Source organism: Balaenoptera physalus (assembly GCF_965194825.1).
Source record: "Balaenoptera physalus genome assembly, chromosome: 18".
In the NCBI taxonomy this organism is placed as follows: Eukaryota; Metazoa; Chordata; class Mammalia; order Artiodactyla; family Balaenopteridae; genus Balaenoptera; species Balaenoptera physalus.
In genome coordinates this window covers 2,174,753-2,188,495 of record NC_138899.1, presented here as the reverse complement: position 1 = coordinate 2,188,495, position 13,743 = coordinate 2,174,753, and the positions used below count along the sequence as shown (strand labels likewise).

General features: G+C 49.2%; 1 protein-coding gene across 1 annotated transcript in view; it reads right to left on the bottom strand.

Annotated features, from left to right (window-relative positions):
- Positions 1-10,074, bottom strand: part of ANKRD10 (ankyrin repeat domain 10) — a 33,086-nt gene extending 23,012 nt beyond the window's left edge. Inside the window, exons 1-3 of the mRNA XM_082434938.1 lie at positions 9,650-10,074; positions 5,998-6,150; positions 2,163-2,254 (exon numbers count right to left, since the gene is read on the bottom strand). Coding sequence (XP_082291064.1) covers positions 2,163-2,254; positions 5,998-6,150; positions 9,650-9,859 — 455 coding nt within the window. The 5' untranslated portion in view covers positions 9,860-10,074. The remainder of the gene's footprint in view (positions 1-2,162; positions 2,255-5,997; positions 6,151-9,649) is intronic.
- Between the last annotated feature and the right edge of the window lie 3,669 nt (positions 10,075-13,743).

Genomic DNA, 13,743 nt, shown 5'->3' with positions numbered 1-13,743 from the left:
ATAATCTGGGGGAATCAAACTATTATTTGTTGGTAGACTAAAAGTGTTAAACTATAAAAATGTGCAGAATAGATATTAAAAAGCAATGTACAATTTAGATTACTGGCGAAACTGACATTTTATCTAGGTGTTAAAACTAAATAACCACATACACAATAGCAATAAATAATGATTACTTGTGCTCTATCTCCAGGCCAAAGACATATAATTTTAAAAATTGCTTTTGGCTAGGTGGCTCAGGCTAAATATTTCTTCCAAAAAATATCTGAAAGTTCAGTCAAGGGAAATCACCATATGCAGGGTCTTGAGGGAGTGGCTCTTATACTGAGAAGGAAAAACAAACTGGCACTCGAGGCCATGCTCAGTCACACTTGGTGGGAAAGAGACACTCGAGGGTCCTGTAACAAGGACAGAATTGTAAATAAAATGATCTCATTTTAAAAAGACACCTATTAAAAAAGGACATAGCGCAAGAAAGATATTTATTGGTTCAAAGGATTAAGCTATCCATTAAAGTGAATAAAACTAACATCTTAGTAATAAAATGCTCAGGACCAATTAGAGTATTGTTTAGAAAAATAAGTCACTGAAAAGATCAACTTCTAATTATTCATTATTTCAATAAATGACAATTAAGGAATCGAATCAATTATTTTACGACTCTGTATTTTATAATCAAAGCTTCTGTTATTAAAATTAAAGATTTAAGTTTTAAATCTAAAAAACAGCTAAGAAAACTGCATCTACAACTTTGCTTTAAAGCAATGCAATGAGAATCATCTTGATGTTTTCTAAACTGTGTAAAATATATTCATATTATCAATTGTTTTTACATTACCTTAAGTTATAACTACGTATGAAGCCACAAGGTTCCCTGCAATGTAACAGTTAACACAGGTCATATTTATAACACTAAATGGCTACATAAGTAAATGATCTAAGCCCAAACTAATGTCTAATCTTAACAATAATACTTAATGAAACAGAAGCTAAGATACTAAGAGCCTAATGATAGCCCTTGGTATCAGACAGGCCTTTCATTAACCTATATGGTTCTGCTGTCCAGGATCTGTTTTCAATATTTATTATAATACAGAGTCAAAACAATGAAGTGGAAACCAAAGGGTTAAACTAAGTCAGTTTTGTGGGTTTTATTTCTCCCAAAGTCTAAATTTTCACATTTCCAATTAGAATAAAGTGGTTTGTAATTAATTTTTATGAAATATTCAAGACACTCAAGGTAAAACAAAAAAGCTGATATTATCATAGTTATTTTGGTTATTACAGCTCTATAGCTTACACTCAATATTTAAGGGTGAAAACCGCATCCATTTTGTTAATGCTGTGAACTGCAGAAGAAAAATTTTTACAATGAATCTTTAAGAGAAAGTTAATACAAATGAATTAAATACTGAAATAAATGTATAATGCCATGGCTAGCTAATGATTTGCATACAAGATCACATTTTAAAATTAATACACTTAAATGTTAATACTGTTCTCTCAAGCTAGAAATAAGCCAGTTGATGTAAACTGGGCTAAAACAAGGATATTCCAAAATAATGCCATCAGTATCAAAAACTCAGAGTGAGTTTTTAAAGTCTTTAATGTGTACAGTTCCATTTTACAAGGAATTATAAAATCATTAAAGAATCATAATAGGTTTTAAAACATAAGATGTTCTCATATCTGCTAAAAGATGAGGAAACCATCTTTTTAGCAAAATTAAGAAAAGCTAACTGTCTGCAGGAATTTTTTTGAGCCAGAGAGGCCTGAAAAGATATTCTAATCCAATTCGAGGCACTCATTCTGAAATTAAAACTTGGCAAAGTTTGAAGACTTGCCCATGGTGACACAACTAGTTAATGGTAAAGTCAACAATGCCAGGCTCCAAATTTAATGAGTTAACTGTTCTTTCCACCCTAATATGCTCTCTCTCTCATGGCAAGAACGCTGAGGCTGCTGGGATTCAGCCCCTTCTGCTAGTGGTCAACTCAACTCACACAACAACTTGCTCACTAATGCCAACTGATCTAAAAAGCAAAACTCTACTACCAATATTGAAAACAAAGCTCAGCACTTTTGCTTGCTCTAAGTCCTGTCTCTAAACACGACACCCCTGACCACGTCTTTGGTTGGCAAGAATAAACGAAGATGCTTACTCGGCATGAGCCCCGTTAGCCACCAGGGCACTGATGCAGTCCAGGCTCCCAGAGCGGGCCGCCTTGTGAATAGGAGTCTCGCCCTCACAGTCCTGAAACGACAGAAAGGAAAGCATTCAGACCCATCCAAGGCCCCCACACGCTACAGTAATTAACAAAGGCCACGCACTGTCTCATTCCTCTGAAACAGAAGAAGGTGAGCCAAATTTGAAGCAGAACACAGAGAAACGTAGATGTGAAGAGAAAATAAAAGCAGACCAAGGAAGGAGCAGGTTCTCCTCAATTCTTAGGTCAAGAACAAAAAAATCAAGGGGCCTCTCCAACCATGACAGCACATACACTCTAGGTAGCAATTTAGAAATAATTTTTATGATGGAACACAGCACAGATGCATATAACACCCCAAATTATTATCCTCAGACAGAAAAATAGTAATCAAGGCCTAATAGCTAACGTCTGGTCTAGTCGACCCACGTCCATCTACGTCCACCCCAGGAGAGCCTGAGTCGAGACACGCCAGTGCCTCCCCTGGATTTTTTATCTCGAGCCTGAATTAGGACTATACTTTAGACAAGACAGCTAAGGTTAAAGGGTCAAGAAAAAAATGGGAAGGGAGAACATAGGGTCAAACACAGGCGGCTCTGTATACAACTCAGGCTGCCTGTGATGGGGGATTTTGTTCAAGGACTTTTAGAAAGGATGCATTAGAACCTGACTGACCCTTCAGGAAACAATGTTGAAGGAGGCACAGGAAATGAGCAGACTCGGGGAAATGACTCTGAAGACTCATACGGGAATCAGAAAAAAAAAAAAAAAAAGAATTACTTTACACTGTATGAATGGACCAAAAAAAAAGTGAAACACAATTTCATTCATAGGCTCTCAGGTAAAAAAAAGGTAAAGGAAGATACAGCGATTAAGAGAAGGAAGTTGTTTCCATTAGAAAAACTGATTTAGGACTTTCTGCCTCAGAAGTGCCAACTGACTAAGCAGCAACAGTTCCTGAATCACTCACATCCCATCACCACTGAATGCGAACTTGGCAGTAGAGAACTACACATAATTAAGGGATAAAGAGATAAAGCAGGAGTGGGGCAATGGTGCACAGTGCATGGCACTTGGAAACATTAACTCACGGGGGGAAAACTGAGGTGAGAACTAAACTAGAAAGAAGGAGTGGTAGAGCATCTCACAGAAAAAATATGAAAGACTCAACTGCTTACTAGAGGGAAAAGTCAGGTATAAGCTCAAAAGTGATGTAAAGTTCCAAACAGGACAGTCCCAATTTTGAAGAAAGAAACAAAATCATGAGGCTATACAGGGAACTATCCAGTGAAATCAGGCTTAAAAAACAAAACAAAAACCTACCCTATTGTCTGAAAAGGGGAGGGAAGGGAGAGAGGAGGTACATAATAAGGACAAATAAAAATTACGTACACGTATTGCCAGGAAAAGTAGAACTAAGATTTAGGTGAGATTCTGCCATACCCCACAAAAACTCAAGAAAACCAAAAAGGATTTTAAAAGCTATCTTTGGTACAAGAGGAAAAAGGTTTTCTATACTACTTTGAGAACAGGGTGGGATAGCAATAGATGCCAGAGAAAAAAGCAAAACTACCCTGCTCCTGTTTAGCGTTATACGAGGAGACTACTTAAGCTGGGAAGGGCAGAATAAACACTATTTAAAGAAAACTGCAACCAAGAGAATGAGAGTAAAGAGCCATTTTAAGGTTACTCACATCTCAAGTTCAGACCAGTCATATTTCAAAAATACCAAAGAGTCTGTAATATGATTCTAGAACTACTGCTGGCAAACTCTGAGTCATAAAGGACAGTGGGAGAGGTGCCAGAAATCTGAAGACGGACAAGTCACCTTGAATTTTAATTAAGAAAATCTTACTTCTAATCTAGTTACAAGAAACTAAAGGCAATATCAAATGCCAGCACCATTCTAGAAGGGGTATTAAAGAGATGACTTACAAAAAGTGACACCCATGGGTAGCCACTATGGACTTACAAAAATAAACCACTTAAAAACTAACTTCACTTCCTCTTTGGGTAAACTTAGAACGCTGAGCCTCCAGACAGCACATCTGAGCTTCAGTAACCCCTCATGCCAACCTTAGACATGGCACAGCAAGTCTCTATTAAACTTAGAATGGTTAGAAACTAACATGCCAAAAGAAGAAAAGGTATGCTAAGGTTCAAAAAATTACAGGCACACCAAGAATAAGAAAAACCTGCATCTAGTTGTATAAGTTTATGTGGGAAATGAGAAAAACTGTCTACCTTGAGATGAGCCAACAGAAAGCCTACCGGGGCCTCAGGGTCACTGGGTGCCTGTCGCAGCAGCCCAAACCGACAGCCGAGACTCGGACGGGCCGAAGCTCTGCTCGTGAGACCACAGCCAACCAAGGCCCTTCCGGGAGCAGGGCCGAGACACTTAAGAAACCCAAGCGACACCCTCGTACATGGGAGGACGTGGGGATGCTGAGCCAGGTGGGCTGTTTAAACGCCAGAGGAGAGCTGTAAGGAGGGCAGGATCTGGGGACTCTTGCCCTGGGAGCAGAGCGGAGGAGGGATTCCCACGTAGTGCTGTCTAGAGCAGCTGGGGGGGGGGGGGTGGCGGGGAAGGAGGAGAGTCTCAAACCTTTTATCTGTGGGAAATACTGAGCTGCTATAAATCATTACATGAAAAGGGGGCTTCTGGGTTTAAAAAGATTTGAAAAGCAGCGTTAGACAATTTCTTTAGATCTCTCTAAATGTTATGTAACAATTTAATGAAAATCATCATATAGAAAATTTATACTTAAAACTCCACATGAATACTAATATTAATTACTGCTATTCATGGGCTATCCGTATTTTATTGACAGGGAGATTGAGTTACAACCAGTAAACCACGTGCCCAAGGCCAGAGAGATGAGGAAGCAGGGTGTGCCCTTTCTACCAGGAGAAAAGGGGGGGCGGGGGGGAGAATCCACGAGCAGGAAGGAGACTAGTGGGGACAGGCGACGCCTAGCACCACAATGGAACACAGTCGCCCACTTGTAACTCCTGAATTCACGGACCAAAGCAACAACGCAGTAGAGGAGCACGCGTGAAAGAAGAAGAGTGGAGGGCAGCAGGGGACCCAAAGAGCTGTCCCACATCCAGCTTCCAGCTTAGTAACAGGAACAGGCCTAAGATCCAGGGTTCTCCCCATGCGCCCTTCCCACCCAGTCTCTTAAAGAGAACAAGCTGCCCCCTCACCCCTCACCCCCTCCCCTTTCTCACTGACCCTCGTTTCAAACCCCTGCTGAAACACCTTTCCTCAATCCGGTGTCCAGGCGTCACTGCCTGCAGGACACCTGGCTACCTCTCTGCGTCTCATCATCACCTCCAACCCGCAGCTGAAGCGACAACTCGTGCTGGTCAACCTGCTAACGCTAACTGAACCACACAGATGACTGCAGATGACTTAACTGCCGTTCTCTTGCTGGGAACAGATGTGTTCTCACCATTATCTGTGGAAATGGAGCTAAGGCAGCTGTGAGCAGAGGAGCCAGGAAACCTAGGCTCAAGGCCAGACTCCTTCAGTCACCAGCTGTGACCTTGGGCAACTCACTGTGGATCACAGTAAGTCACATAACAGGCGAAAGCACTCTGAACACAAGGCATTGCTATGTGACGGGCCAATTACCCCCAAATAACTTCATAAACCTAAGTTCCAGTTAGCCCACAGGTAAAGATATCAAACTCTAATTGACGCCTCAATTTAAAACTCGACACCACGTGATTAGAACTGGAAGAAGAAAACAAAACCCAACCACGTCCATCACGGGCACCCCCTTACCGGTTTGTTAATGCTGGCTCCTGCTTGGATCAACCAGACGAGGCACTGAGGATGTCCCCCAAAGGCGGCGATGTGGGCCGGGGTCTGTGCGTAACGGGTGGTGGAGACATCCAGCGTGGCTCCAGCTCTCACTAACTGTATTAAGCACTCCAACTTGGAGAACGGCAGGAGGGGGGATGAAACAGGCATAAACGTCAGTACACTATTAAACGTTACACAGATATTCTAAATTCTGTAATGGAGATGAGTGGCATTTTTTGTTAAACTTTTTTTCTGTTTAAGAAAACAAAGTTAAGTCATTCCTTCCCAGTATCATACAAATTTTAAAAGGCTTATTTAAAGGAACATTTTCCCTCGTCCTTGTAAAAGAAAGTTGGTACACAGGAATAGGAAATCGAAACAATGGACACTATACAAGTTTAAATATTTTGTTTTTCCTACAACTGAAAAACCCCAAATCAATATAATACTGTAAATCAACTATACCTCAGTGTTTAAAAAAGCCAAAGTCAGAAAAGACTAGATTGCATATTCACAGACTTTTGTCAGAACTGAGCTTTGCCACTTGCACGCGCTATTCTAAAGAAGAAAAACGTTACAGCGATTGGTCGGTCAACCCTTCACGGTCAAAGACCATTTTCTGCAGCCTGCACTGGCCGCGCTGGCTGAATACTCGGTCGAGGCCCAGCTCCAGGTTAGCTCCTTAGGGAAAAGACGCGTGGAGCAGGTGAGAGGGCAGCGCTCCGTCTTTTCACACTGTTTGTACAGAACCCCCCCCCCCCCATCAAAGATAAAAAGGCCTAGAGCACAGCTGAGCTCTGCCCCTAGCAGGTGACTAAAACAAAAAGCCACAGGAGGCAGGACAAGACTTTGCAGCCAGGCATCGGTGTCATACTCGCTTCTGGAAGAAGAACCAGCACACTCCACAAACATTTAGCAAGTGCCTCCCGTGTGCCAAGCATGGCGGGAGCAGGCCTGCTGGCCTCAAAGGTTTACACTGCTCCGCCCAGCGTGTCCTCGGGTCCCGTTTCCCTCCCGAAGCACAATGCAGCTAGCAAAGAAAAAGCTCTCAGTGCCACCAATTCTCCTCCTGAGAACAGACCTCAAGCGAAGAGCAGCTACACACGGGTCTCACTCCGTGTCTCTTACCCGCTTCCAGCAATGTGAGCCCTTCCCTGTAAAGGACAGATCACTGCCATCAACGGTTGTGCGAGGTGACCACTCACAGGTGGTGGCACACCGATTTTTAACACATGACCTGTCTTCCAGGAGTCTGAATCTGAGGGTAATGGCTGATAGAGGTACCACTTTGGTATATTTTTATCTATCGCCTTTATCAATGCACTGAGCGAACAATGCCGGCCAATACCAGTGATAAGAGGAGCAGGTCTCGAGCCCAACAAAACGAAACAAGGATGAAAACCGCCTGGTAGGCCAGAAGCGGTCAGCCTTCACATCACCTGAGAGCTCGCTGCACGTCAAGTCTGTTACCTGTGGGCTGGATGTGGAAAACCCGGTTTGGAATTCTGTAAAGATGCCGTTCAATAGAACAGCTCGTAGAGGCAAGGCGTAATCAGAGCTCCTGAATAACGGTCAGTCCTCTGGGAGCGGACAAGCCTCATCACCAGGTCAGGACCCTGTGCGGAGCGGCCCGCCTCTAGGAACGCGGCCTGAGGGCTGGGAGGGGTTCACCGCACGCGCCACGCCCGCCCGGCTGCCTCGCGCGCGCGCGCTGAGCACAGCGAACGCATCCGGGCACACGGACGGAGGGAAGCTGCGGGCAGGGCGCGGGGGGACAGGTCAGGGGTGCGGCCCGGACGGCCTTTTCGCACACACTGAACGTTACTTTCTGCGGCCCCTTCCGTATCCAAGACTCTGCGGTCACTGTGATTAAAGACAACTGAAAACCCCGCAGTAAATGCCTCTGGCTGCAGCTTTTGGTCTAAGAGGTTCACCTGCCGCTCGCGTTCTACGGAAGCAGAGACTCCGTGAACTCTTACCGTGAAATACACAGGCGTGAAATCGACCGCCCTAAGCGCTTACGGCTACTGTTAATCCCCAGAGATGCCCGAAGCAGCCTCGGACTCGGAGACAGTCTGAGTAACCACTTGTAACGAGGCCGACCATTTCACAGGACGCACCGGGTGGTCCTACTGGGCGTCCGTCTCAACCAGGGTTGGGAGGATCGGAATCCCGAGGGGAGCCGTCTCCCAGAAAGCTGTGCCTCTGCCTCTTACAAGGGCGCCTGTCCCCACAGCACAAAAGCACAAGCGATGCTGGGAAGCAACGCTTTGAGCGTTGCCTGCAGCTTACGGTACAAGGGCACAAGGCGCCCTCGGCGGGGAGATCACCCCCCAGCCTGGGGAAGCCTGCGTTCACGGGCAGAGGGCGAAGGGCGGCAAGGAGGGCGCTTTCCCCAGGGCGCTCGCTCTCGGCGCCGGTACCCGAGGGCAGCAGCGCTGCGGGGCGCGCCGCGGGCTGTCGCCCAGCCCCGGCCTCACCCCTGCCGCCACGACTCCCCGCCTCCCTTCGCTAACGTAAACCTGCTTCCCTCTGCGAGCGCGCTCGGCCCCTGCGTCCCCGCAGTTCTCCCTGCACTGCGAACGCAGCACCTCGAGCAACGCGAAGCGGCTGCGTCAGGTGCCAGAAGGTAACTAACCACAACACAACAATTTCACCCCAAGCCGGGAACACGTTTCACCATCATCCTGCCTGTGTCTCCGCAAAACCGTTTCCTGACTTCAACCCAACCCCACCCTGTCAGGGCGAAACGTCTTCAGAAGGCCCCGAACGGGGGTCTCCGCGTCTTCGTCACGAAAGCCACTCTCGACAACAGCACCGTGCACCTGCCTCTGCGGCCACCTCTCCCGGCGCACACCCCCCTTTACCGCACCGATGAGGAAGACGCCGCCGCAGCTCTTCAGAATTCAGAGCAGCACGCTGCCCTTCCGATCTCGTGACACTTCAGACACCACAGGTGTGCCTAAGCCGGGCGAGCCGAGTCCCAAGCGCCCGGACGACATTCCACACGGAGGCCCCCAGCAGCTCGGTCCGAGCGTCACCTTCCCCCGACCCAGCCGTCGGGGGGCCCCGACGGGCTGACCACGGAAACCCTCTAACGCGACCTTCGGGCCGCGACGGCCTCCCGCCCGGGCGTCCCTGTCGGAGGCGCGTCAGGAGGCCCCGCGGCCTTCCTCACAGAGGTTTTCCTCAGAGAGGCTCCGGACTCTCGCGCGCCGCCCCGGGGACCGCGTCTCCGCACCTCGACCCGAGCCGGCCGCCGCGGGAGGCCCGGCCCTCAGCACCGCCGGCGGCCAGGAACCCTCACCCGCCCGGGCGGCGCCTCCGGGAAGCCGCCCGCGTTCGAAGCTAGCGCCGCCGCACATGCGCCCCGGGCCCCTCCGGGCGCCGCCGCCGCCGCCGCCGGGCCCGCTTCCGCCCGCGCTCCCGGCACTCCCCGCGCGCCCCTCGGGGCCCAGACCGCCCGCGCCGCCGCACATGCGCCCCGGCCCCTCGGGGCGCCTTGGCGGCCCACCCCGCTGGCGCCCCGCGTTCCCGACACGCCCCGCGCCCCCCACGCCTCGGCCCCCGCCTTCTCCGACCCCCCACGGCAAAACCGCGGAAGATGGCGCCTTAAAGCGCCCGCGCCCACCTTGCCGAAGTGCGCGGCCCAGTGCACGGGCGTCCAGCCGTAGAAGGAGTCCTCGGCGGCCAGATGGGCGCGCGGCGTGTGCTGCAGCAGCGAGCAGAGCGCGGCCAGGTCCCCGTCGCGGCAGGCGCGGTGCAGCGGGAAGCGGAGCGACAGCAGCTCCTCGCTGGAGAAGCCCGCCTCCACGCCCGCGCCCGCTCCCGCCGCCGACATGGTCCGTCACCGGAGAGCGCGGGCTGGCGAGCAGAGAAGACGCGCCAGTGAGGACCCGAGAGGCCGCCGCCGCCGTCCGAGCACAAAGGAGCGAGAGCAACACCACCGCCGCGTCCCGCCGGCTGCCGAGCAGAGCGCGCACAGGGGCGGGGCGGGGCGGGGCGGGGCGGGGCCTGCGGCGCCAGGACTGGGGCTGGCGCCGGGAGACGCCGGGCCAGGAGGCGGGGCCTGGACCGTCGGGGGCGGAGGCCGGGGGCCGTGGGGCGGGGCCTACTCCTGGAGCGGCGGGGAGGGGGAAGAGGGCGGGGCCAGGAGCAGGGGGCGGGGCAGGGCGTGGTGAAGGGCAGGGGACGGTGCCAGGCCACTCCCGGGGCCCTGCAGGCGGCGTGGGCTCTGCGCCGCGCCTCCTGTCCAGACCCCAGGCCCGACAGTGTCCCGACCCCCCTTGATGAAAAGCTCCGGGAGGCGCAGGTTTGGGGTTTGGGCCCGGCGCTCTGAGGTTTTGGCGGCGCAGCTCTAATTCGCTCAATTAATCAGGCGGGGCGTCTGCGGGGACCTGAGGGCAGTTCCCGCGCTTTCTGTCCTGCTTGTCTGGCGAGGTGGGCCGCACGTTTTCGAGAACCCATGGCAAAAACACTGAGAAACATGGCAGCATGCAAGGAAATACTAAATTCTCTTTCAATGATCGAGGATCACAGATTTTTTTAAAGATATTCTTTTTTGATTATGAGTAATACGTCAAAATCATCAGTAATTTCACTGTTAAGGGATAACCACTATTAACATTTATGGCTATTTCCTTACAGTATTTTTGTAACCTTATGGTCTGTTTCACTTGTATATATTCGTTTTCCTTGTGTATATTGCTTTCCTTTTTTCTTCTACAAAATTCTAAATCACTGTAATTCGGCTTTAAGTAGGTAACCAGATGTCTGGGAAGATATTGATGCATACGGTAGCACATTGCAGCATTAGTTAATAAAACAAGAAATTAGAAACCTAACGCCTAGCAAATGGAAATTGTTAATTTATGGTATAAATATGCAACACGGTCATCTACGCATCACACAACAAACGTGGGTTGAGTACAATAGTGGATGAAACGCTGGGAAATGCTCCAGACACAGCAAAGCAGAAAACATAGCAGGGATCTCACCTTAGTGAGCAAGTACTCATGGATGGGAAGTGTGAACGAGACTTAGAATCTGTCTCCCATCAGTTAGATGAGGCAAGAAAGGAAATTTCAGTAATTCGAGCAATACTTTTTTGTTTGGACCAAAAAGGTAGAAGTATACTATAAACTCATTTCGAGTTTGGTCCACTCCAGAATTCAATTATTTTTCTTTGTAAACACCATGATGCTTTTAATCTAATTATCTCTTTAAGATGTATACCTGGGACTTCTCTGGTGGCGCAAGTGGTTAAGAATCCGCCTGCCAATGCAGGGGACATGGGCCCGAGCCCTGGTTGGGGAAGATCCCACGTGCTGCAGAGCAACTAAGCCCGTGCACCACAATTACCGAAGCCTGCGCACCCTAGAGCCCGTGCGCCGCAACTACTGAGCCCGCATGCTGCAACTATTGAAGCACCGGCACCTAGAGCCCACGCTTGGCAAGGAGAAGGCACCGCAATGAGAAGCCCGCGCACTGCAACGAAGAGTAAGTAGCTCCCGCTCACCACAACTATAGAGAAAGCCTGCGCACAGCAACGAAGACCCAACACAGCCCCCCCAAAATTTTTTTTAATAATAAATAAAATTTAAAAATTAAGAAAAAAAGATATATACCTGGGCGATGACTTCCACCCTTCCTAGGAAAGAGGCAGCCCATTTTGCAGAAGGACATAAGCACACCTTGTCATCCGTAATAATGAGAGGGGAGTAATCTTCCTTACCCTACCTTCTGTGAATGGTGAAGCAGAGGCAGAGATAGGCCAAGGAACTTGCTCAGGGACAAGCTGCCTGCCTGTGGCAGAGCTTAGAATAATATCCAGACCAGTTTCCAACCCACAATTAGACTTTTTTTAACCTTGATATTTATTTTGCATAGAGTCCTAAGGCCTCGGAAAACAAAGCAGGTTACAGTGATAGGGTGCTTAGAGTTCGTCCTTCCTCAGCTAAGATGACTTTCCAGTTTCTCGGGGCTACTCGGACCATATACATATTGAAGTAGCTGTCTAGAAATAGATTAATATGATGATGGACCCCTAAAATATGCTGCATGGTAATTGTGGGTATGAGAATGATAAAGCACAGTCTAGGGAGTACTGCTAAAGTCAACAGTCCAATTGCTTGGTCCCAGGTTTTGTCCAACTCTTACAATCATTACTAATTACAGATTTTTCTTTAGGACTGTTGTTTTTAAAAAGCTCTAGGGAAAAAGAGTGCCTTCATGACTCACATCCTTTTTTTTTTTTTTTTTTTAAATTTATTTATTTTTGGCTGTGTTGGGTCTTCGTTTCTGCAAGGGCTTTCTCTAGTTGCGGCAAGCGGGGGCCACTCTTCATCGCGGTGCGCGGGCCTCTCACTATCGCGGCCTCTCTTGTTGCGGAGCACAGGCTCCAGACGCGCAAGCTCAGTAGTTGTGGCTCACGGGCCCAGTTGCTCCGCGGCATGTGGGATCTTCCCAGACCAGGGCTTGAACCTGTGTCCCCTGCATTGGCAGGCAGATTCTCAACCACTGCGCCACCAGGGAAGCCCACATCCTTTGTTTTTTATTTGATAAAGCAACCATAAATAAATGACAAAGATTCTGTCCTTGACCGAACTCTACTCAGGATCCCCTGAATTTCAACGAGGCCTCAACTTTTGGACTTGAGTGTTCATCTCAGCATTGTCCAATTCTAGCAAGAATCCTGCCAAGTTGGTTTGGCTAGAATCCCCTGGCCCCCATCTCTGATAACCCTCCAAATCTAATTGGGTTCTTCGCCCTCCCACTACCCCCAGATGACCGCTCACCCTGGTTTGCCTTCAGCAAGAGTCCTCTTAGGTCGGTTTAGCCAGAACCCCGGATGTTTAGTTGACCCTGATGTCTCCTCTTAGTAACTCTCCATCCACCGACACCCACCCTGCTCCTTGGCTCTGAGTTCCCGCTTGCCCATGTGGCATTCAGAGTTCAGTCTGAGCTCTTTCCTCGACTGCAAGAAAAAAACAAGGTCTCACCAGTCCCATTGCAGGGGTCCCTACACCCATATGAAGGCCCCCCCGCTTGGATCAAGTCTGCCTTTCCATGCTTTAACAAGTGTCTTTGAATAATGTCTTCTTTAACAGCTTGAAATAATTTTTTTCTTTAACATAAGCAAACTTGGGTATTTGAAGATATGATTCAAATACATGATGGAAAAGAGAAGGATTCAAAACTCAATATATGTATTAGAAACAAAACCCAACTCAAGCCTGCCTTTATGATTGGCATTGTGTTTTCCAAAAAAGGATTGTGTGGTGAGGAATTGCTCACATAGGCAGCACTCAGTGGAAGGAAGCTCCCGTGGGAAATGCACAGAGGGGCCCACACATTTGGTAGATGGCGGCGGGACTCTTCTGAGCGCTGCTGTCACCCTAGGAACGGGTCACGGTGAACAGTGTGTAATGGGAGAAGAGAATGGAGAGCAAGGCAGGCCCGCGCTGTCTGCCACAGCTGGAGCTTCCGTAATTCCTGGAAGTGCCAGCCAGTGAGGGCTTTGCTGTGTTGGGTGAGGGAGGGGCGGGGTGCAGAGGGAGAACCAGCTGGTGGGCGTGCAGCTCGCTGGGGCGGGGAGGAGGGTCCACTCTGATGGCGCCCTCAGCCTGGCCTAAAGGCGGGACCAGAGCCCAGCTGTTCTGTTCTCTCTGCTGCCCCTTCTCCCCGCCCCTCCATCTCCCACCACGCTGCCGGATCCATCTGTGA